The sequence below is a fragment of the Doryrhamphus excisus genome, chromosome 12, assembly GCF_030265055.1.
Source record: "Doryrhamphus excisus isolate RoL2022-K1 chromosome 12, RoL_Dexc_1.0, whole genome shotgun sequence".
NCBI lineage: Eukaryota > Metazoa > Chordata > Actinopteri > Syngnathiformes > Syngnathidae > Doryrhamphus > Doryrhamphus excisus.
Genome location: NC_080477.1, coordinates 13,985,564 through 14,009,218, shown reverse-complemented (window position 1 = coordinate 14,009,218; position 23,655 = coordinate 13,985,564). Strand labels below are relative to the sequence as shown.

General features: G+C 39.6%; 2 protein-coding genes across 6 annotated transcripts; one reads left to right on the top strand and one right to left on the bottom strand.

Annotated features, from left to right (window-relative positions):
- The first annotated feature begins 1,546 nt into the window (after nt 1–1,546).
- LOC131139197 (chromodomain Y-like protein 2) lies at nt 1,547–22,157 on the top strand. Of its 2 annotated transcripts, none has more exons than XM_058088542.1 (7): nt 1,547–1,834; nt 9,357–9,910; nt 14,382–14,601; nt 16,316–16,488; nt 17,244–17,454; nt 17,536–17,679; nt 17,759–22,157. In XM_058088542.1, exons 1-7 carry the CDS (start codon nt 1,811–1,813, stop codon nt 17,915–17,917), a joined length of 1,485 nt encoding a protein of 494 aa, XP_057944525.1. In that variant the 5' UTR covers nt 1,547–1,810; the 3' UTR covers nt 17,918–22,157. The 2 variants fall into 2 exon arrangements, with proteins under 2 accessions (XP_057944525.1, XP_057944524.1); XM_058088541.1 differs by having other exon boundaries at nt 9,357–9,918; nt 14,384–14,601.
- On the bottom strand, nt 21,950–23,553 carry cmc2 (C-x(9)-C motif containing 2). Of its 4 annotated transcripts, none has more exons than XM_058088547.1 (5): nt 23,194–23,553; nt 23,005–23,076; nt 22,785–22,855; nt 22,635–22,706; nt 21,950–22,553 (listed from the first exon to the last, which is right to left on the bottom strand). In XM_058088547.1, exons 2-5 carry the CDS (start codon nt 23,039–23,041, stop codon nt 22,461–22,463), a joined length of 273 nt encoding a protein of 90 aa, XP_057944530.1. In that variant the 5' UTR covers nt 23,042–23,076; nt 23,194–23,553; the 3' UTR covers nt 21,950–22,460. The 4 variants fall into 4 exon arrangements, with proteins under 4 accessions (XP_057944530.1, XP_057944532.1, XP_057944533.1 ...); XM_058088549.1 differs by lacking the exon at nt 23,005–23,076 and having other exon boundaries at nt 22,785–22,879; nt 23,194–23,234; nt 23,312–23,540; XM_058088550.1 differs by lacking the exon at nt 23,005–23,076 and having other exon boundaries at nt 22,785–22,879; nt 23,312–23,546.
- Nucleotides 23,554–23,655: the final 102 nt, after the last annotated feature.

Here is a 23,655-nt window from a genome sequence, read left to right as displayed (position 1 = left end):
ATTTTGCAGAACCTGTTCCAAACCTGTCATTATTATTAGTGCTCTGATCATTTTTGTGGAGGTACGTATATGCACAAATGCTGAAAGAATCTTTTAAAAAGGGTTGCAGGGGTATGCTGGAGCCTATCCCAGGGCGGGATACACCCTGAACTGGTCGCCAACAGGGCACATATAGACAAACAACCATTCACACTCACATTCATACCTATGGACAATTTAGAGTTGCCAGTTAACCTAACATGTTTTTGGAATGTGGGAAGAAACCGGAGTACCCGGAGAAAACCTGCACACACAGAAGGAGCATGCAAACTCCACACAGAGATGCCCAAGTGAATAATTGAACCCAGGTCTTCTCGTGTTAAATGATGCCAAAGTTTCAGATAATGAGGTTTGAGCATTTGGAAGTGAGCCCTGAAAGAAGAAGTGGGATGGCTTCAAATGCTTGGTTTCAAAAGGCGTGGTAAAACTCACAGAGGGGCGGACTTCCTTATATATAAACTCTCTGCCCTCCGCCAAGGTTGGAATACATTAAAACAGACTGTTGTCGTGAGAACCACAAAATCCAAAGAACTACAGCTGAATAGGTGCAGATTCTGGAAGAACTAGAACGCTTTCTGTTGGTTAATCATGTGTAGCTGCTGTATAGGAGTCCACAACATAATACAACGGCCAAAAAAAATGTGCACAATAGTATACTTTTTTTTAAAAATATTATACATCAGTAGATTTTTAGAACTATAATTTTGCCGTACATTGCCCCATTCGCTCTGACCTTCCCAGTTTCCAAAAACAACTAAAAACCCACCTCATCTGTTTTTAATGTCTAATTTTTTATACCTGACTGCTGTGCCCCGCTTTTACCCATGTTTTAGCTGTGTATAAACAAATGAATGTTGTATTTTAATGTATCTTTTACTCCGTTTACTTGCTTTTATTCAACTCCATTTTTTTCTGTAAAGCCTCTTTGAGTATTTTGAAAAGCGCTATACAAATAAAATGTATTATTATTATTATTACTATTATCCCAATGAAAACATTTTGGCTCCACAACTGTACACCGCCAAGTACAAGCACACTAAGTTAGGAAGGTAATTTATTTTTGCTTCATCAAAGTCCACTTGGTTCGAGACTTGTAACACCGTAACACTGCTTCCTTTTTTGTAGTAAACAGTTTACTTTATGTTAACATTTGTTTAGATTTGCACTATAAAATATTTAAGTACACTGCTTACCTGAGGTGTCACTATATTGGAAACTCTGCATGATGCAATGGCATTGAACACCACTGCAAAATACAATCACAATCATAGAAGGGTGCAAAGGGATGATTCAAAGTGTCAAATGGAATAAATCAGCTGTTCTATATAATGTTTTTTTCTGATTTGTAGAGGTGAAAGCATAATCCTGAATATTCAATTAGTGCTGCTAAGGATGTAACTGAGAATGCATGTTCTTTTGAAATCAGGTCTAGTGAACAGGTGGAGAGGATCTGCACGTGTCTCAGCTTCGTCACAAGACACCACTCTGTCCCTCCACTAAGGGAGGAGGAGGAGGTGCACGATCATCGGCCACCCTCGCCTTGTATATCAACTCATTTTCGGTGTTGTTAGACTGAGTAAACAGCACCGCCCGGTGCTTGTTTGTTTCTACAGCTCGAACGATCCATCGCAGCGCGCCGGGCTCGATTGACACTGTCTGCTGGTCTACTGCTGCCCATCGCTCGCAATAACAAGGCTTGCTCGCTAATTCCCGTCCAACCAGCCACCTAAAAAGCCCACAGGGCAGGCACGAACGGAGTCAGTACCTCGCTATGGCTTCGGGAGACCTATACGAGGTAGGCTGGGGCCGTGTCCACGCCATATTCGCTGTCATTTTGCCGAATATTGGAATTAGGAAGTAAAGGGGAGGGCGTCGAGTAGTGTGTGTGTGTGCGTATGTGTGTGTATGTGTAAAAAAAAAAAGAAGAAGCGGCGTCCTGAGCCCTTTAAAGAGACCAAACTAAGCCTCTGCGAGCTTTGCTCGACTTTACGTCGCTCCTGACACACTTTGGCCTTTTTCCTGGTGGTTACGGCGGACAAGTGAGGTGGATTTGACGGCTAGAAGTGCTCAGGGAGTCACCGAGTTGAAAGTGGTGGTAAAGTGACAGTGGACATGCTGAATGGCTGCTGAAGGGAGGATGGTCGCGGAGGTGCGCACACATGCCAGGAATGAGCTCCTCATCACCGCCGTAACGAGCCGTGTTCGCAGGCTGTTGGTCACCGAGCTCTACGTGTTTATTTTTATCGGGTTGTGTAAGCAAGTAGCGCTGGTTCAAGACCCTTAGCATTCTTAAGGCTGAAAAAGTGCATCACTGGAGCTTTGGGGGTTTGTCTCTGGGGGTGTTACCCTCAAATGTAATGCTTTTGTACCCTTGATGAATATAAAGACGTGTTCACACTTGTCATGTTTGGTTTGGTTAAAACGAACTCTGGTGCGTTTGCTCGGCATGTATGGTTTGTTTTGTGATGAATCAAGCAGACTGACACTGTCCATTGGCGAGTGAACACTGGTGTGGTTCAGATGACTTGAATTCAAAAATTAGAACTACTAGAAAAAAAGACACAGACCAGTGAGTGAAATTATACGAGAGTATGCAGAAATGAAAAAATATGCAAGAGAAAATGTGTAGGAAGTGCTATTGCTGCTCACTCTCTTTAAAAGTATATTTTAGAAGCTCATTATGAAATGTAAACTAGTGATAACAGCAGAATATAAAATAATTTACCACAATGACCTTGCATTTAAGACGACCTTTCCCCTTGTTTCTGGAAAAAAAAAACAAAAGGAACAATAAAAAAATTGTATTTGTGAAATCATAATTTATTAATCATATTTCTAGCTGCCCAACTGATGACTCACTTCATTGATCAACGACATCTTAAAAAAATCAGCACCATATCAATATAACTTTAAAATATTGTCATTCATTTTTTAATCACTTTTAAAGCAGCACAAACATCATTGGCATTTTATATACAATTTTTGATGTCGTGCCAACCACATGGTATACAACTCTACACTCTTCCATGCTTCTCTTGTTCCTTTCCACACAATCTTGAATGAGTGACAGGAAGGAAAGCTCTGACTTGGTCAATACTTTAATTTTCCTTTTAATTTAATTGATATTTACTCTACGATATAATATACTCCTATTGATATCTGATACAATTACTTAAGTCACTGGTAAGATCTACATACAGTACTGCTACACTTCTTTCTTTTAAATAGTATTTACCCAGATGCCCACACGAACAGGTTCTACATTTGTGGACACACAGGTATACCTCCTCTTTCTGACTGCTTCTCATTTCAGGCATTCAAAAACATTTGTGAGTTCATCCTACCCAGTATTTAGACATATTTCTATGCCTGTCATTGGTGGGTGTTATGAGCATTATGTCATATGTTTGTGGTCATGGCAGTGACGAAGCAAGATGCACAACAACAAGCTACTATTGTTTAAATGACACCGGTTAAACATGCCACGCGTGTTAAGAACAAACTTCTCGATCCAGTTTGAATGTTCAACTAGATAACGTTTATCTGGCCGTGGCAGTGACACACATCCTGATGCATCAGGAAAAAAAAGGCACCGGATCACATGAGTCACAAATAGTTTCACATTTGGTTTTTAACTGCTGCAGTGCAGTCAATTCTGTACGAGCACGAAGGGACATTATTTTTGTTGAAAATTACACTAGCAACTCTTTAAAAAAACCTCCCAATTATCCACAGATCTGATTAAAATCTTAAGACCAGTGGAAAAGAATCTAAAATTTACCTTTTTCACATTTGGATCTTAATGAGGTTTTAAGTAGAGTTACAATATGCAAAAGCAAGAAAGGGGAGTGTGACAACTGTAATTTATTGAAAACATAAATTAAACTGAAATAGCCTTTTCAGCTGATCAAAAGTTTAAGACCATTGCTCAAAAAATGACACAGTCGCCAATTGACCTGTGCATTATAACACGAGAAAACCTCCCAATTATCCACAGATCTGATCAAAATCTTAAGACGGGTCGAAAAGAATCTAAAATTTACCTTTTTCACATTTGGATCTTAATGAGGTTTTAAGTAGAGTTACAATATCCAAAAGCAAGAAAGGTGAGTGTGACCACTATAATTTATTGAAAACATAAATTAAACTGAAATAGCCTGTTCAGCTGATCAAAAGTTTAAGACCATTGCTCAAAAAATTACGAGAAAATAAGTTAATATGAGCTTGCTAACAATGCAAGTCATTGGGACACACCTATTTCGACTATGAAGAGAAAACCCTCTAACAACTTTGCATCATTTGATATACAGTGCATGCTGGGATCATACATTAACACGTACACTGATGATAACATATAATAGTTGCAGTATTTTGCCGTATTTTGATTATTTAAAACACTTCCGAAACTTCTGTCTAGGTGCATTGGATACATACAGTGAAGAAAATAAGTATTTGAACACCCTGCTATTTTGCTATTTCTCCCACTTAGAAATCATGGAGGGGTCTGAAATTTTCATCGTAGGTGCATGTCCACTGTGAGAGAGATAAACTAAAAAGAAAAATCCAGAAATCACAATGCATGATTTTTTAACAATTTATTTGTGTGATACAGCTGCAAATAAGTATTTGAACACCTGAGAAAATGAATGTTAATATTTGGTACAGTAGCCTTTGTTTGCTATTACAGAGGTCAAACGTTTCCTGTAGTTTTTCACCAGGTTTGCACACACTGCAGGAGGGATCTTGGCCCACTCCTCCACACAGATCTTCTCTAGATCAGTCAGGTTTCTGGGCTGTCGCTGAGAAACACGGAGTTTGAGCTCCCTCCAAAGATTTTCGATTGGGTTCAGGTCTGGAGACTGGCTGGGCCATGCTAGAACCTTGATATGCTTCTTACGGAGCCACTCCTTGGTTTTCCTGGCTGTGTGCTTCGGGTCGTTGTCGTGTTGGAAGACCCAGCCACGACCCATCTTCAATGCTCTGACAGAGGGAAGGAGGTTGTTCCCCAAAATCTCACAATACACGGCCCCAGTCATCCTCTCTTTAATGCAGTGCACTCGTCCTGTCCCATGTGCAGAAAAACACCCCCAAAGCATGATGCTACCACCCCCATGCTTCACAGTAGGGATGGTGTTCTTCGGATTGTACTCTTCATTCTTCTTCCTCCAAACACGCTTATTGGAATTATGACCAAAAAGTTCTATTTTGGTCTCATCTGACCATAAAACTTTCTCCCATGACTCCTCTGTATCATCCAAATGGTCATATGCAAACTTAAGACGGGCCTTGACATGTGCTGGTTTAAGCAGGGGAACCTTTCGTGCCATGCATGATTTCACATCATGACGTCTTAGTGTATTACCTACAGTAACCTTGGAAACGGTGGTCCCAGCTCTTTTCAGGTCATTGACCAAGTCCTGTCGTGTAGTTCTGGGCTGATTCCTCACCTTTCTTAGAATCATTGAGACCCCACGAGGTGATATCTTGCATGGGGCTCCACTCCGATTGAGATTGACCGTCATGTTTAGCTTCTTCCATTTTCTAATGATAGCTCCAACAGTGGACCTTTTTTCACCAAGCTGCTTGGTAATTGCTCCGTAGCCCTTTCCAGCCTTGTGGAGGTGTACAATTTTGTCTCTGGTGTCTTTGGACAGCTCTTTGGTCTTCGCCATGTTACAAGTTAAAGTCTTACTGATTGTATGGGGTGGACAGGTGTCTTTATGCAGCTAACGACCTCAAACAGGTGCATCTGATTCAGGATGATACATGGAGTGCAGGTGGACTTCTAATGGGCAGACTAACAGGTCTTTCAGGGTCAGAATTCTAGATGATACACAGGTGTTCAAATACTTATTTGCAGCTGTATCACACAAATAAATTGTTAAAAAATCATGCATTGTGATTTCTGGATTTTTCTTTTTAGTTTATCTCTCTCACAGTGGACATGCACCTACGATGAAAATTTCAGACCCCTCCATGATTTCTAAGTGGGAGAAATAGCAAAATAGCAGGGTGTTCAAATACTTATTTTCTTCACTGTATACTCATGTTAGTTCCGTCAATAACTGATTTGTATCACTGTAAACGAGGAGGAAATGTTTAGCTCTCACCGCAACTCCAATTGAAAAGATGCCCAGCAACTGGGCGGGGCTAAGATTTTAAACAAACTCTCTCCAGAGTTAAAGTAACACCAAATACAGAGATACACCTAAAATCAACACCATACACCAATTTAAATCAGAGAGTGTTAAAATCACGCAAATTTCAACACTCCAATTTTTGCTTTTTTTTTTTACTGGAATGGTTGGTGAGGCACACAAGCATCAAACTTCATCGCCGTAACGATGAGGCTTTTATTGCAGATTTGAATCATCGCACAACAGACACGGTAACAACATAATAATCATCATAATAACATGGGCTAACTGTTGCGGCCGTAATCCACTTATTTGTCCACATGTCCAGAACACATTTATTGCAACACACACAAGATGGCTTAAATTCCTTAAATTATATTAGGTAAATGTGAATATATGGGATTAACTGCAATAAACACGGGATTATATAATACAGTATATGGAATCAGTATGGGATAATATGTAAGCGATAACCAACTCAATACACAAAGTCCATGTCTTTTGTAAATGAGCTGTCTTCTTTACCTCTGGGTTTTTTGTGTTGCTCTCGCTTTGGGCCCGTTACAGAATAACATCGCCAATGGTCAGATTCACTTGCTGTGAATTCTCCAGAAAATGGCCTGCTTTATTCACAGATGCGCTCAATCAGACTTTGTGTGCGTGAGCTGGCGGGACATCAAGCCTATATTACATTGGGTGTGATGGATTCAGTTCTGATTGATTCTGACATTTGTGTTCTCACTTACAGCTCCTACAGTCAATGCAGAGGTAAGGTCAGGTTTGCAGTGCATGTGTGAAAAGGTCTGTATTCCATATTTTGGCATGTTTAGTTTAATGTTGATTAAATATTGCGCTCCGTATTCATTTTCAGTTAATGTTAGACCAGAGAGTTGTGAGGATAGTTTTAAGCGTGATGATCGGCAATTAAAGGAGCTTTGAACTGCAAGCATGGAGGAGAGACAACCAGTGGTCGGACAACCACACGATGCATCAGCAGACCGCTTTCATTTTAAAAGCCACCAGTGTTGACTGTAATTTGCCAAACTTTCCTGCTTCTCATTCTGATGACATGAAAGGCTCAACTTAACATCATACAAGGCAGCAGATTTTAAGTGAGTAAAAATACCGCCAAGTAGGGATGCCAAAGGTAGAATGCGAGGAACAGCAGCTTGAGAAAAATAAAGAAAATTTTGTCACCTGGTAATGGTTAAAATGTTTTCGAAAATGATTTGACATAATAACTTTAACTAATAACCAATTAGTCCCAGCTCAAGTAACTGAAAAAATCTGCCTGTCTCTCTTTAATTGCCATTGTTGGCTCGCGACGAAAGATGCTAAGGGTCAACGACAGCTGTGGTTGCTCACCACCCCTACTGTTTTAGCAGAAAATTGCATGTTTAAACCAACAAATAAAACAATTGAACCTATAAAAGGATAAATCCTGTGTTGGAGGGGATAACGTAATGACTACATAGAAGCTTTACCATATGCATATAGGGAGAGAAGGCTGGATCAAAAGGGTCTTATACTTCCGTGACGTCATCCTCAGCTTCTTCAACCTCAACTTCAGCTTCTCTACCAGAGAACTTCTCTGTAGATGAACCCTGGTCAATTGCCTACTCATTGTGCATAGAGTAAAAAGGAGTGCAAGGCAGACATCAAGCTGTATTTTGGAGTTCTGTGTGAAGATATGATGCATTAATTGGCTGGGTCCAAACACCTATCCAGTCCGTGTGAAGTTGTGATACATTGTTTCATAAAGTTGTGTTTCATCACAAAGGTGGTTCACATGGGATGATTAGTGCGGAAAAGAGATGTGTGACTTTGTGACTTTGGACTAGGAAACACCACAAGTGTAACTAAACCACTAAAAATTCAATGAGAGCTGTGATCATCACTTTTATATGTTCAAGTGCACAGTGTGGATGATAAATATGATAAAGCCTTGGGGCAATCAGGTGTAACAAAATATTTATGAGTGTTTTAAGTAGGACTGTCAAAAATAACACATAAATGGCGAGAACTAATATATTTAATTTATTACATTACATTTTTTTGTGTAATTAATGCATGCGCACCTCTGTTATGACGGCAGACAGAATCACAGTAGAGAGTCCCCAAACAGTCACACAGAGTCTGACGCTCTTTTATGAACTTCATTCTGACCTGAACACATCAGCAGCAGTACAATATCAACACTATATATGTATGTATGTATGTATCACATACATATCTCCAGTGCATTCATCTCAGGAACGACACTTCCTCTTTCTCATTACAGGAATGCGAGATGCATTCAGGGACACTCAGAACATCACAAAATATATATATTCTTATCACTCACTCTTAACTCTTAATTCTGATGTACAAATTGCCACATTGAAGGATGCTGGAAAATACCGTAAATTACATGATGTCTTTGAACGTAACCCCCCCTTGCTCATAATAGTTGATTAAAGTGTGATTCAAATGTTCTGGTACTATTAAAGAGACTAATGTTGGACAAGTACATTTTTACACTTGTGTGGTATCATTTAGTTGGATTGATTCACATTGGGCAAGAACATGTAATATAAAAATTAGCATAGTGAAATTTATGTCCATATTTTATAATTTCAGGTAGTGTTATGATTTTTCCCGGTACTCTGGTTTCTTCCCACATTCCAAAAAATTGCTAGGTCAATTGGCAATTCCAAATTGTCCATAGGTATGAATGTGAGTGTGGAGTGAATGGTTGCTTATACATTAACTGTCTATATGTGCAGGATAAGACAGCTGGGATAGGCTCCAGCACGCCCGCGACCTTCATCAGAATAAGCGGGAGAAAATGAATGAATGAATGAATGATTCACATTGAGCTGTGAATACACACGAATATGTACTATCCTGTCCTGGCATTTATCTTTCATCTATTATTTTCATCTATCTTTCTTAAATACTGTAAAATTGGCATATTTCAGACACAGTTACCCATGGTGATTAATCGTAATTAATCAACATTAAAACTGTAATTAATCTGATTGAACATTTAAATACTTTGACAGCCCAAGTGGTCATATTTGACCAGAACACGACAGGAAGGTCACAAAATGTATCTCTATGGTCTCTATATCTCTAAAATATCTTTAATCATAAGAAATAGAGTTTATAATGCTGTCTCCCAATATCTCCTGCTTTCAGGTGGAGCGTATTGTAGACAAGAGGCGCAACAAGAAGGGTAAGTGGGAGTACCTGATCCGGTGGAAGGGCTATGGAAGTAAAGAAGACACCTGGGAGCCCGAGCACCACCTACTGCACTGTGAGGAGTTCATTGATCACTTCAACAGCTTGCGACTACATCCACACAAACAGCCCAAAATTACCAGAAGTACAGTGAACGGTCACCCGGTGGCCACAGAAAACTCCAGTGCTCGGGTTGAAGTGCGAAAGAAGAAAAGTGGAAAAGTGGGAACTGTTTTAGGGACCGCAAGTGGAGGATCAGCTGTCGTTCACAAGCAGAGGAAGGTTGCCGAAGGGCCTGGTAGGGATGCTTTGTGGGACAAAATGAGCAAAGCCATGACCCTTAAGACTCCTCCACTAGGAGCCCCACGCTTTGTGGCCCCACTGAGGGAGCCTCATAATGGACTTCAAAATGGAGATGTGGAGCCGCACATGTACAGGACAGCTTCAAGGTCACACAGAACATCTTCAGACAGAGTGGATGGAGACCTGGGAGAAATAGACACTACTGAGTTGACTGCCAGTAAGTAACACAGACAGCTCTATGCATACCAGTGAGCAGCAATCAGTGCTTATTTAGCCTTGAAATGAGCCCCCATACTATTCTTGTAAGAATTCTATAGAATAGATCTTGTAAAAAACAAAAAAACATGGATTTACTTACTGAAACTGACAGATTGACTGCAAAAAAGACAAGTGACCTCAAGCCATGTTTTGCAAACCATTCACATCTAGAACACATGTTCTTTCGTAGCACTAATGCATGCTAAGAAAGTGGCAACAACAATTAGAGAACAACATTCACTAATGTTGTGTTGGAGTGAGGAGTATTATGTGTTTTCTGTCAGTGATAGCCACATCATTCTCTTTGCACACTGCACAGACATGAGGACATTGAGGTTTAGCAAGCAATTTGACATGAAAACCCATGTTATTATTATAGATTCATAGTGACGCTGCAATTAATGACGACCCTGTAGCTGTCGAGCTACCGCGTCAGAAGAAGTCAGATAGAAATTAGCACTGCATTAGTGGCCAGCACTTGACTGGTTACTATGGAGCATATTAGCTGAAGAATGCTTCATGCAGATTGACTACTGCCACCTTGCCATGCTTTTCATGGTTGAACGTCTTGTGGGTTTTGGGGGTTTTAATTTCCATTTGCGGGGTATCTGTTGCATGAAGTTTGCAAAAGGGGAATGTGTCTTATGGAAATGTGAACAACTTTACTCCGTCTCCTTGAGTGTTCCAGCAAAATCCGTTTCCACAACAAGCGGGCATAATATGAATAAATATATAATAACAGAAATTAACCGAGAAGTGGAACATGTATCAGAGAATGCATTGTTGTGAAGCCGAAGTCCCGCGAAGGAAGGTCCGGATCTAACATGACTTGCTCTGCTCTGCTCAAGTGACAGAAATGATTAAAAAATACATATATATATTTAAGCATTTACGCACATATCTAACACAGGTTATATACATTATTTCAGTGTTATTTTTCACCACGAACACCTTCAGATCTTCACGGTGAGCCTGACGTCTTGTACCGCTAGGAAGGGCTGGTCATATCGTCCAATGAATGCAATTATTTTTCTGCTTTTTTTGCTTACCCTTCTGACTGTAATGCACATACGGGTGGGTGTTATCCACATGGCTGCGTTAGCTGGCGTTTAATGGATGATAGCCACAAACTCACCCTATAGTGTTGGTTCCTCCAATGCTGTATTAAATCAAAGCTTTTCAATATGCTATTTCGCAAAATAGTTTTTGTGGCATGAGTTTGCAGTTAAGTTCCACACGTCAGACATGATTGTTTTTGTTTTGGTACGCCTGCGCGCTGTGAATGAAAGTGGGACGAGGACGTCGCGCAAGACATGAGAAAGGGCAAGACTTTACAATGCATGTGGTGATCTCTCGCCATAGTACTAGCCACGGGCGATCGGCTTTTGTGATTGCCATTGAAAGGCATTTATTGGTATATGTCGGTTTTACACGTAAATTATGCGTTGTGTTTTAATAGCCATCTTTCATGAAGCAGGGCACATTAATAAAATGTTATATAGTCTACACACTCATCCATGTCTCATTAATTAGGCAGTGGTACAACAGGGAACTTGTTAATTAAATGTTTTTCTGTTCTCAGCTCTGTCACAATATTAATACATCTGCCAACATAGCAGGGACCTCTGTCCCTGGATGAGCTTACATGCACACTGTTCTTTAATAGTGAGCTGTGCTGATAGATAATAAAGCTCCAACCGTGGCTATTTGCTACAGAAGCTGATAACACCTTTCAATGTGACTTCCAGGTCACAGTCCAGATCCCACACTGCCCCAGTTAATCATTTATATATACTGTCAGAAATCCATCCCTACTCAAAAATAGGTGTTGTATGTACACATTATTTACAGAAAGTCTTCATATCATTGATGTCGATATGAGAAGAACTCTGCTGTTCTCACAATGTGGGAAAGGTTTTCTCTACCATGTCCAATAATATTGCTTGTCCGATATTTTTGGGCGATACTGGCAGAAAAATTAGATTAAATAGTCTTTTCTGCCGATAATTATATGGGCACACAAGTTATGACGTCGTGCTCCACACAACAACAAGCTTGCTAGCCAAGTATGTCAGCGGGCTGGAATTAATTCCAAGTATCGCCAACAGATGTAAATATACAATTTGGAGTGATTGTAAAGCACTGGGACGGATGATTAAGACATCTTCTTTTTATACGTCTAATCTGACATCATAAGACTCACACGCAGCTCATTTAGTAGTAAAATAATAATCTCAATCAAAATGTGCTGAATGAGCCCAGTTTATTTAACTGATTGTGTTAGTCCAGAGTTTCACACTTTGCACTTTAATTTGTTCTTACAGCTTTCCAAAGTGTATTATCATTGCCAGCAATATTTAATTGGATTCTATTTGTTTATTTATTGAGACTAACCTGTCTTACTTGATGAAGGTAGGGGAACATGTTATTGTTGTTGACTATCGGTAACATGTTTAAAATCAATATGGCACTTTTTCTGTAACTTACATTACATATTGCAGTATTTATCTCATTTTGTTTGTCCAGCATCTAGTAGTAGCTTCACAGTAAAGGAAGCATAATGTGTTCTACACAAGATGTGACCTGACGTTCGGTTGAGGAGCTGCTGCCAATATCGACAGTTTATCACCACTTCATGGCTGGCTTTGTTGCTAACCAACAGTAGCAAATACCAAATCACTTAAACTCTCGATGAATTGAAAGACCTCGTCTTTGCGGCTGAAACTTGTGTTGGAAACTAGTTCTCCTCCCACTTGTCTCTGTGTTTGCATCATCCATTTTGATGTTCAGAAAGCTTTGCATTTTCAGATTAGTGCCACCCAGGTTGCCTCTGCCTAACCTACATAGGTTTGCCAAGTTTCTGCATACCCTTAATATGTTATTTTTTTATATAATGTATATGATATTAATGAAGCATCATAATATATTAGCTAATGAACGCCTTACCCACTTAATAAGACACCTGGTTGGTCCCTGCTGCAGTTGAGTAAATAAATGCCTCCAAGTACTACACTAATAACAGTATTACCCGTGTTTCATCATTCAGGCACATCAGACTGTGTTTGAAAGGGAATATATCCAAATAAGAAATCAACCATGTTTAAGAATATACTGTATATGCATCTACAATTGAAAGATGATGGCCACCATTCTGGCAGCTATAATTAATGCTAATCTCATAATCCTGAAAAGACTCCCCTGCTAACCTCACTTAGTTCTCTCACCTCCATCATTATCCTGCTGCTGTGACTCGAGTGTCTCTGATTGTACACATGAATTATAAATGTGGATTGTGAATGTCTAGGAAAGCAACATACTGTAGACTGGAAATAAAATCGAGATGAAGCTCTAAATACTTTCAAGTAGGGCTGTCAATGGATTCAAATATTTACTGGTGATTAATCACATGTTGTCCATAGTTAACTGGTCCGTAGTTAACTCTAAGCCCTTTGTCTTACGTCTCCACAGCTAAGGAAAACTGTATGATGTGTTGAAGTTCTGTTCATTGGACATACTGTAGTGAGGTAGAGTCTGATATCCCACTGGGAAGGCACATACCAGTATCTTAAATTTGGGGCGAGTAGACACAGGAGAATTTAGGCTGATTAAACACCAGACTGCAGCAGACTTTTGAAGAATGAAATTATAATTTGGCCCACGGCGGGAATGAATCTAGGCTGGAGGAGACATGTAGAGTGTACTTTAGTAAGAGAAATGAAGGTTTCCCCGATGGAACTAGAACATCTGCCTTTTCAACTTCAAATTGTACAGAAACATCTAAATTCGAATGGTTTTCACACTGTACGCACCACTTACAGTAATTTGTTTGCTTGAGGCAAGGAAACAGAGTAGAGTCGTCATTTTAGCAGTGATGGGGGGGAAAAAATCATCAACACTTAATGAAACGTTAAATTGTTTCTCAAGTAAGTCCAAGTTTCAGGCAAAAGTATTTTCCTTGAAAGCCCTTCAGTCGCTTTTCTGCCTTGTTCGGTGGAAGTGGGTCATGGTGAAAACAGGCTAGCGTAACCCAGGCGTCCCCTCTCCCAGGCAACGTACTGCAGCTCCTCTGAGGGGACCCTGAGGCGGTCACAAACACCATTAGCTAATATAATTCCTCCGCTGTGTTCATGGTCTTCCCTGAGGTTCCTACCCTTTGGAAAGGCCTGGAACGTTTCGATTGAAAGACCTTCAGAAGGAATCAGATGTTACTACCTCTTCAGATGACTTGTCTTAATGCAGTTGGGTCTGTAACTAGTTATCACTGCGCTGTACCTTTACATCATATGGGGCCTTTAAAATGAAGTCATACCAAAAGGTTTGCTGTGCGTCAGTAATTGAATCACATCACATGACATTGAAGTGAATATTCTTTATGACTGAGTAAGACTGACTTGACCTGTTTTGCCGTCCTGCTACTGTGTCAGGCTCCCCTCTGGCCAACAGCAAGATGCATCTGCACAGCTCAATAAAACGCAAGCTGGCAGAGGAGAAGTGCTACGTGTTTGACAAGCGGCTCAGGTACAACGTGCGACAGAACGAGAGCAACTGTCGATTCCGGGACATCGTTGTCCGGAAGGAGGATGGTTTCACGCATGTCCTTCTTTCTAGTCAAACAACGGACAACAACGCTTTGACACCAGAGGTGGGATTGACACAAACACACACAATTAAGATAGCTGTTCCTGTTTTAACTTGTGTTTTTGCAATTACATGATGTCTTATTGTTTTAAGGGTACTATCATATCCTGTTTTTCTGGAGAACTGCAGTTAATGGGAAAGAAGTACAATGTAATGTAAAATGAGTCTTTGTGGTTATAATAATAGAAGAATAGCTTTGGAATGGCTTGGTCCAAACTGCCTCCTGCCAAGTATGGTTTCTCCAGTGAGGTAGAGCTACATGTGATCCGGCATGATACCATCTGTTGTGATTGCAGTAAATGCTGCAGTGAGAGGAATTATGCAGTTTGCTCCTACGACTTGGAGAACCTATGACCCAACACAGGGACGGATTACCACTGCTCTTGCTCACTACGTACAGATGGAATACATATGATATTCTGTACATGGTGGCTACTAATCCCATGTCACGGCATAACACATTGGTTGCAGTTGTTTCTAAAAGCTGGAATAATTGAAAATATTTAAACTGCAAACGAGCTCTTTATTTGACACAATATTTAATTCAAACATTTAATTTCTGGGTATATTTTCCTGAGCATTTTGATTGAATTACCAGATTTCTACCAGCCTGTAATTGGTACCTCATTTCCCAGTGGCGGATATACAGTAATTCAGTTTACAGTTTCCAACCTTGTGACCAACAACGAATTTATAAAGGTTTGAGTTATCATTGACACTTTTACATCCAATGGTTGAAAGATAGGGAGTTCCTGTTGTCTACTATTTCAGTTACACTGAGCTGTAAGCAATGGTTACTGCACCATGCAACACAGCTCTCCATCGGTAATGATAGAGTCTCTGTATCCCTCACTAAAACCTATGAATAATTTCTAGCTTTCAATCTTTGGGATTAAAAGTACTAAAGAGTTGGCTGATAACCTTAATTTTAGCTTTAAAAGCTCTGAAGCATCATCTTATGAAAAAAGTAAAAATAGTACTAGTTCAACCAGCTGTGAACTGATCTCATACATTTCATTTCATGTACTATATCACCAGTTAAGGTTCTTCTTTTTCTTCTAATTTGACAAATTTAGAACATGTTTTGTCAGATGGTTGATGACTAGATGAAAATGTTCCCTCCAATGTTTTAGCAATTACAGTCTTAATTGTGCTTTCATTTACATATGGAAATACATGTGAAATGCATTTCCACAATACATGTGCAAATGCAGATTTTATCTCGAGGGATAAACTGTGGTTGTTTAAAAACATGCATTCTCACTGTATTGCTTAATATATATATAGTATTATGAAGAAATAAAATTAGGTTTTGTCATTTTCTCAAAGCTTTGTTAGGTAACTGGCTCTGCAGTGGTCTTAGATTAAGAAGATGTAGCTTGGACTTGCCAGAGTGGTCTTAGATTAAAGTCAACATACACTTCTGTCTTTCACACAAATGTAATGTTTCTCTGTATCTCACTAGACATTCACTTCACTTGTCTGTGGTCTTCTCTGTGGCACAGATTGAAAGTAACATTTGGCTTTATTTGAGCAGGATTTTGCTTCACCTAGACAGAATACCTCCAAAGTGTGTGAAGTTATGGTAAAACCGGGAACAGATAATAGCAAAATACCAAGATGGCAGCTGTATGATCACTATTTATTCTCAAAATGGTTACGTATTTCTCAAGCCAACGTAGAATTTAATGGTTATAACACACTTGTCGTCTTTTTAGATCATGAAAGAGGTATGTCGGGCTTTGGGAAATGCGGCAGCCGATGACAGTAAACTGTTACTGCTTAGCTCTGTGGGGACGGTCTTCTGCAGTGGTCTGGATCCATCCTACCTGATAGGCCGTCTGTCGACTGACCGCAGGAAAGAAAGTAGTCGCATTGCAGATGCCGTAAGGTAAGTTGACAGCTCTCTCGCATTCACGCCACTCTTTGCCACTCGCACTTTGAATACGGCTGTTTTCACAACATCATTATAACAGCAAATAATGGAAATGGTACCTTTGGATGGCTGTGTAAAAGTGGAAGACATGCTTGTTAAAAGTTCAAGGTTGTACATCCCGACCAAACACCCAAGAGTGTACCACTGGTGTGATTCTGCACAACATGTCTCCAATAAAATGTGATTCGGTCTCATAACTTGCATCAAATTCTTAATCCACACATACGCCATTGAAGGACATGCAAAAGATTTTTGACAAGCAGTTGGTGTGACAAGTGGATGATAGTCGCATGTCCTTTTCAGTGTTTTCAAAGTGTGAGGTGCCAGAAGATTTTAAATATACTAGGCATCTCCTAGCGATGAGCCAAATACTCGTTAAAAACGATCCCACCAATTGTGGTGGAAAAATCTATTAGCTACTCCAGACATCGATGAGCTTATATTTTGCATGCATGCATGCATGCAGGTAAGACAGACGCTCCCTGTATGCACACTCTATAATGCTACACAAAGAACCGCTTACTTGCAAAAAATAAACACATTTCGGACTCTTCAACATGACCAAGTAACGTTGGAAAGGCATAAGGCTCAATATGGACATATGTTTTTGATCTGGTTCCATCTGTCATCACCCAAAGCTCATGTCCTATAGGTGAAGATGGGACTGTTAATCCATAAATCAAGAACTTCCTGGTCTGTTCTTCCTCCAGAGACTTCGTGTTGGCATTCATACGCTTCAAAAAGCCCATTGTAGTGGCAATCAATGGACCTGCCCTGGGCTTGGGGGCTTCCATCCTGCCCTTATGTGATGTGGTATGGGCCAGTGAACGAGCCTGGTTCCAAACTCCATGTGCAGCCCTCCACCTCACTCCCTGTGGTTGCTCCTCTTACACTTTCCCCCAGATCCTGGGTGTAGCTATGGTGGGTTGAAATAATATATTTTTGGTCAATTTTTGGTTTAAATCTCACTTAAAATTGAATTGTGTATGGTCCCCATGGTAGGCCAATGAGATGCTGTTCTGCAGCAGAAAGCTCACAGCGCAAGAAGCATGCAGTCGTGGTCTGGTGTCACAGGTTTTCTGGCCGACCACATTTAACCAGGAAGTGATGCTGCGCGTCAAGGAGATGGCATCATGCAATGCCATGGTGCGTCCCAAACCAGACAAACCAAATTTCCTGTTCTCTTAAATAGAATCAAAAAACTCTCCTTTCCTTGTGCAACAAGGTTCTAGAGGAATCCAAATGCCTGGTGAGGAGAATTCTACTGCGTGTTCTGGAGGAAGTGAACGAGAAGGAGTGTCAGATGCTGAAGCAGCTGTGGTGTTCCACCAAAGGATTGGAGGCGCTATACAGCTACCTGCATAACAAACCTTATGAGAAGTGACCACAAACTGAAGCAGTTTAAATGTTGGCCTTTGTTTCCATCCATCAGCACAGAAGAAGCATGGGATTGAGTGTTCTTCTTGATCAGACTTTTAAAAGCCCTTTTTTCTAAACTGGATCATCCAGTTTTTGATTCTCTTTTCAAAAGGGGACCAAATGTGCATTAGTTCATATGAACATCAAACAGGGCTCTGTAGGACGATACAGTGGGTTTCTGTACATACGTGTGAAAAATTAATCAGGATGCAGGAAATCAACTGATGTCTGATTAGGACACGACAAAGTAATGATAGTATATAGGAATATATATTTATTTGCGTCCAAAGGTTGATATCTGTATTTGAGATGTTTATTTAAGGCTGGATTAACACTGCAGGTGTCCGTTTCCTTTCCTAATTTGTTGTTTGGCTAGACACGAAACAATATCAATCAAAGTGTTTCAGTGACACTAGCCTCTCACTGACAGGGTCCCTTTTCCAGATTTGAATTGTCGCTTGGGACCACCATGTAGTGTAAATCCAGTCAGAGTTGCCTGCTGTGTTGACATGAAGTGAAAACCAAAGTTTGCATGCGGACATGGCTTTTTTTCAGACTTCCCCAAATTTGAATGTATTAATATTATTTTTCACAGCAATCATTTACACACAGTAAACAGGGCAGACAGAGTTTGATTCTCCGCTGGGACATCTCTGTGTGCGGTTTGCATGTTCTCCCCATGCATGCGTGGGTTTTCTCCGGGTACTCCAGTACTTCCTCCCACATTCCAAAAACATGCATGTTTGGTTAATTGGCGACTCCAAATTGTCAATAGGTATGAATGTGAGTGATTGTTTGTTGCGATCATGGTGAGGATAAGTGGCATAGAAAATGGATGGATGGAAAATGGATGGATGCATGGATGGGCATAATACAAAAGTGATTTAAAACAATCATTTGAAAGAAGAAGCCATTAAATATTGGTCAGCATCTCGATAAAAAAAATACAAATACAGGAATGTTTATAGTTTCAGTCACTACGGCATTGTTTCTCAAATAGTTGAACTTGAGTTCCTATTGGTACAGTGAAACACTTGATACCAGGGGTCGGGAACCTTTTTGGCTAAAAAAGCCATGAAAGCCACATATTTTTAAATGTATTTCAGTGAGAGCCATATCATGTTTAACACCAAATACAACCAAATGTGTGTATTTCTAAGCAAGACCAACACTTTAAGAATATAAGTCTCTGAATTTATTATTTTTAATAATGTTATACCGAAGCCAACCAATAATAAATACATGACTTCATACCACTAATGCAACTTCTGGTGCTGCATGGGTTGACACCCCACTCTGTATCTTTCTTTATTTAAGCCACCCTTTTCATCAGAAGGGTTGGCTCTGCAGAATTAGCAAGCTGACTATTTGATTAAAGGAAGGAAGACCCCAGCGCATTATCCAATAATAATCAAGTTTTGGTGTCTGACCTGGAAAATATGGGAAGACAGCTGGCTTTGGCTCTGGCCTCCTGCAGTGTGCTAGAAAATGGATGGATGGATTAAAATGCAGAAGAAAGTTTTGGATTGTGAACACTATTTTTGATTTCTATAGTGATTTCTATAGTTTTACTTTAAAATGTCAGTTAAAAAAATGACAAATACATTTTATGGTGTTAAGAGCCAGACGCAGTCATCAAAAGAGATACATGTGGCTTCCGAGCCATAGGTTCCCTAACCCTGTTTTTTTTTTAATTACCGTATTGACCTGAATATAAGATCACCCCTCTTTTCCAACACCCGTTTTTAGAAAATAATTTTTAAGACAAAAAACAAATCTATACATCCCAAATGTAAGTTGACTTTACCCCTTGTATTGAGTTCAATACGGCACATTGTCACTGCTCAGTCATTTGAGGAGGTATAGTCGTAGATATATTAGTAAACCTACCTCTTGTTTTTCAGTAACATCTTCAATATTATCATCTTATTTTTCATGACCAGCGACTACTCTGTGTGGGCAAAAGTGAGGGACGCTGCACTCAATGAATTGGTTCCTCTCGAATCGTATTTTTCGTCAAGACATTTTGGACAACTTTGTGAGAACAGTTCAGGGAACGCCATTTATTGTTCCCAATTCACAAAACAAGGTCCATAATTTCATGCTTGGGGTGGCACTTTAATTAATGAAACACCTTTGGGGATGAACGAGAACAGCAATGGTGAGCCAGCAAGCCCTGTTAAAAAAAACAACAACAACAAACTCACACTTGTAGAAAGTCCTGCCAGAAGAGTGTAAGCTATTAAAGCTGCCAAGGGAGTTGTAATTGAAATCTGTCCCTTTACTTTTGCCCATATTGACTTAAGCCATATTGGACATCAATCTATTTTATTTTCATTTTCAAACAGATGTGGCAATTTCAGTTGATTTCTACTTGCTTGTACATTTCTCTATCAGAGATATGAATGATAAACACTGGAACTGTGATGCGAAAGCTTGCGTCATACGTACATGTGGAAGAATTTTGCAATGGATTCCAGCCCATCTGTGTGTGGGAAACATGTAATATTTCTGTGTAGATTCATGATCAGGTCATGATAGCCCGCAAAGGTTGAATGGAGCACTCTGGCTAATGAGCCTTTTGTTTCACATACCACTCTTCCTGTGGAATAAGACAATCTTTGGGGGGAGATGTCAAGACATTGTTATAAGCAGACAATATGGAGGTGGTGCAACACATTTGCCACCAGATAAAACGGCCTTCAACAGCATCCCCCGGTGGACACAACCACCAGAGACACAAATAGGAAGACTCCACACTTAAAAAGGTATAACGGAAGATTAAAGTTGAAACGTCTTCAACAAACACGAGCGCCTCCATTCAGTCTTTGCGGGGGAAACATGTATGCACGATTCCACTTTCAAGTAATGATTTCTGTGTAAAATGTATTTACAATCATGATGATCTTGTCGTGTATTGATTGGCAAGTAGCGAAACAGTTGTGACTGTAATTGTCAGTGATTGGAGGGGAACTTCTATTTTGTTTTACCAAAAATATATACAGTAGTTATACATGAAGGTGATCTGTGGAAGCTATTTTGTGGGAAGGGAAATCACTTAATTTTTTGCAATTGTGCACATACAGTGTCAATCTAGATCATATTGACTGGCACACAGGTGTTGCATGTTATATACTGTACATAAAATGAAGGTGTGACCTGCTATTTTTGGGTATATTTTGTACCTGCATTGTAAGTAGCATTTTAAGATGTTGGTTGTATGATTATTTTTTTATTTATTGGAGGAAATGTGTATGCTTTGCTTTGCTCCTGACTCGAAGTAACCCTTAATTCACTAGTCTAAATGAACATTATCGAAGACAAAGATTTAGAAAATGCATAGTTTATACTGGACATTAACAGTGCAGTCTGGGTTTTAAGTGTTCATTACAAATGTGACTCATTTCCTAATGCAAATGCTACTTATGAAAAAAATATATATGTTTGCCTTTGTGACAAACATTCCAAAGTTGAAGGTAATTTAAATTGTATATGGAGGTTTTGAACAAATAATTTATTTTCGCTTATATTTATTTATAGCCATTTCAGATGACTGAAAAAAATTTCCACCCAAAACAGCATACTTCCTCGAACAAAAGCTAGTGTAATTCCATTATTAATTACACTATTATGAGTTATTTTGTTTCAATCTACACATATGTTGAAATTCTTGACTTAAAGGTTCAATACATTGCTGTCTTTTTCCCCAAACCAAGGTTTTCTTGTGTTACATGAAAACCCTGTATCAGCACATTTGTTTTGCTTTATGAAAAAAAAAAAAATTATATATATATATATATATATTTTTTTTTTTTCATTAAATGGCACAGAACAAAATGTCAAAATTTTCACTGTGCAATAACAGCTCAATTATTCTCTGGATACACTCTTTCCATCTGGTTTGCCGCTTTAAGTGTGTAACCTTTTGTTTCCACACAAGGTAAAATTTTCTGTTGCAGCATAACTTCAATATACACACCAACCGCAATAAATGCCACCTTTTACAAAGTTAGTAAGGCTGACTTTTTATTTTAATATTATTCTTTTTTTATTACAGAGATTTGCAGTTGTATTGCACTGAAATGAACACATGAACTTCGGCTATGCATTACAGATACTAGCTTCGATCCTTGTTAGAAATGCATCCACTATTTCAATTCCACTGCAAACTACAACCACAATAATATTGTGTCAATAAAAAAAAAACACAATCTTTGTTTAGCTGGAATTTTAGATATAGCCATTGTATTGCGTCTCATTCGGCTGTACCTAATTAGTGGCTCAAAACCAAGAGTAAGTTGTTTTACGTGGCATACTCTAGCTTTGGCCATGTTTCTCTCAGCTATTACCATGAATTAAGGTAATAGTTAATCACGTACATTGTGTTAAGGCTATTCTCCAGTGACCAACGTTCCCTATTGTTGAATCGTCAAAATAGTGACACGAGCTTAGTTCAGTGTCCCATCTGAGTATAGCAGCAAGGCAGCGCTCCTGGATGAAGGTTTGTATTAAAACTCTGAGACCTGCTCCTTTGATGCTTCTTTCAGCCTCTTTCTCATGGCTTGTGCATGCTGTTTGTTGCGCTCCCGCTTTTCCAGCCGCTGTGGGATTTGACAAATAATAAGAATCAGTAAGCCTCCTGTGCCTCAATTGTACATATTTCTGCACAATAACCTTCTCACCTCATTGTGCAGGCAGTGACGCATAGCGCGATCGATGTCATTGCATGTTCCGAAGAACTTCAAGAAATTATGCTGGAAGGAAAAGTAAAATATGTTTTTTGCACAGATGATGCATTTGTGAGCAAAATATAAATGTTAGACAACAAATACCTCTGTGTGGCATTGCCGCAGCTGGCTTATAAGCTCATTGCACTCATCTGTGTGCAGGTGGGGCGACAGGTCAGGGTGCATGTCAAGTTAAGGACCTAATGTGCAAATGCACAAAAGCCACAACAACAAAAGCATTAAGCTGAATTTTGTTTAACCCACACCATACAATAACAAATACAATTCTAACAATAGCTCTAAATCCACGTCCACTGAAGGATACTAAATCCTCCAGCTCCCTCTCCATCTTGAGATGTCATTGTGATGTTGTGGACTCCTGTGGGCACTTACTTACCTACACACACAGAAAGGCAGAGACACTAAAGGTGTTTAAAGTCAAAACTATCCGGATTCAGCCTGAACCAATCTACATATAATAATAAGACAAATGTCGGGACTAGTTAATTCTTACCAGCAGTAGACAGGTGGATCATCAGAGATGGTGTCCAGAACCTAGTCAGTCAAATGTCAAATTAGCTAGCTAGCTAGCTAGTAGCTACTAGGCCGCAGATAGCGTTTAGCACACTCACTCAAAAGACAGTGGTGTTTTTGTCATTCGTAATTCCTCTTCACTGGCGATACAGATTCCTAAATCAAAGCTGTTTGAAAGTTGATGTCATACCAACTCTTGAGGAAATATACAACTCACTGATAGACTTTCTATACCACTGTGGGACGTTTTGTGTAACTAAAGGGCAGCCAGTTACATGACAAACCAAACCCCCCGCGTCCACTTCCTCCTCAACCAACCAATAGCATTTGTTCTTTTCCTGGAAGGCGGGTCCTCTTTGGACAACGTTTGGAAGTTGCAAGATGACTCTCCAAAATTTGTTTTAGAATCCACCATGTAACCTGTCACACTGTACGGCACTAT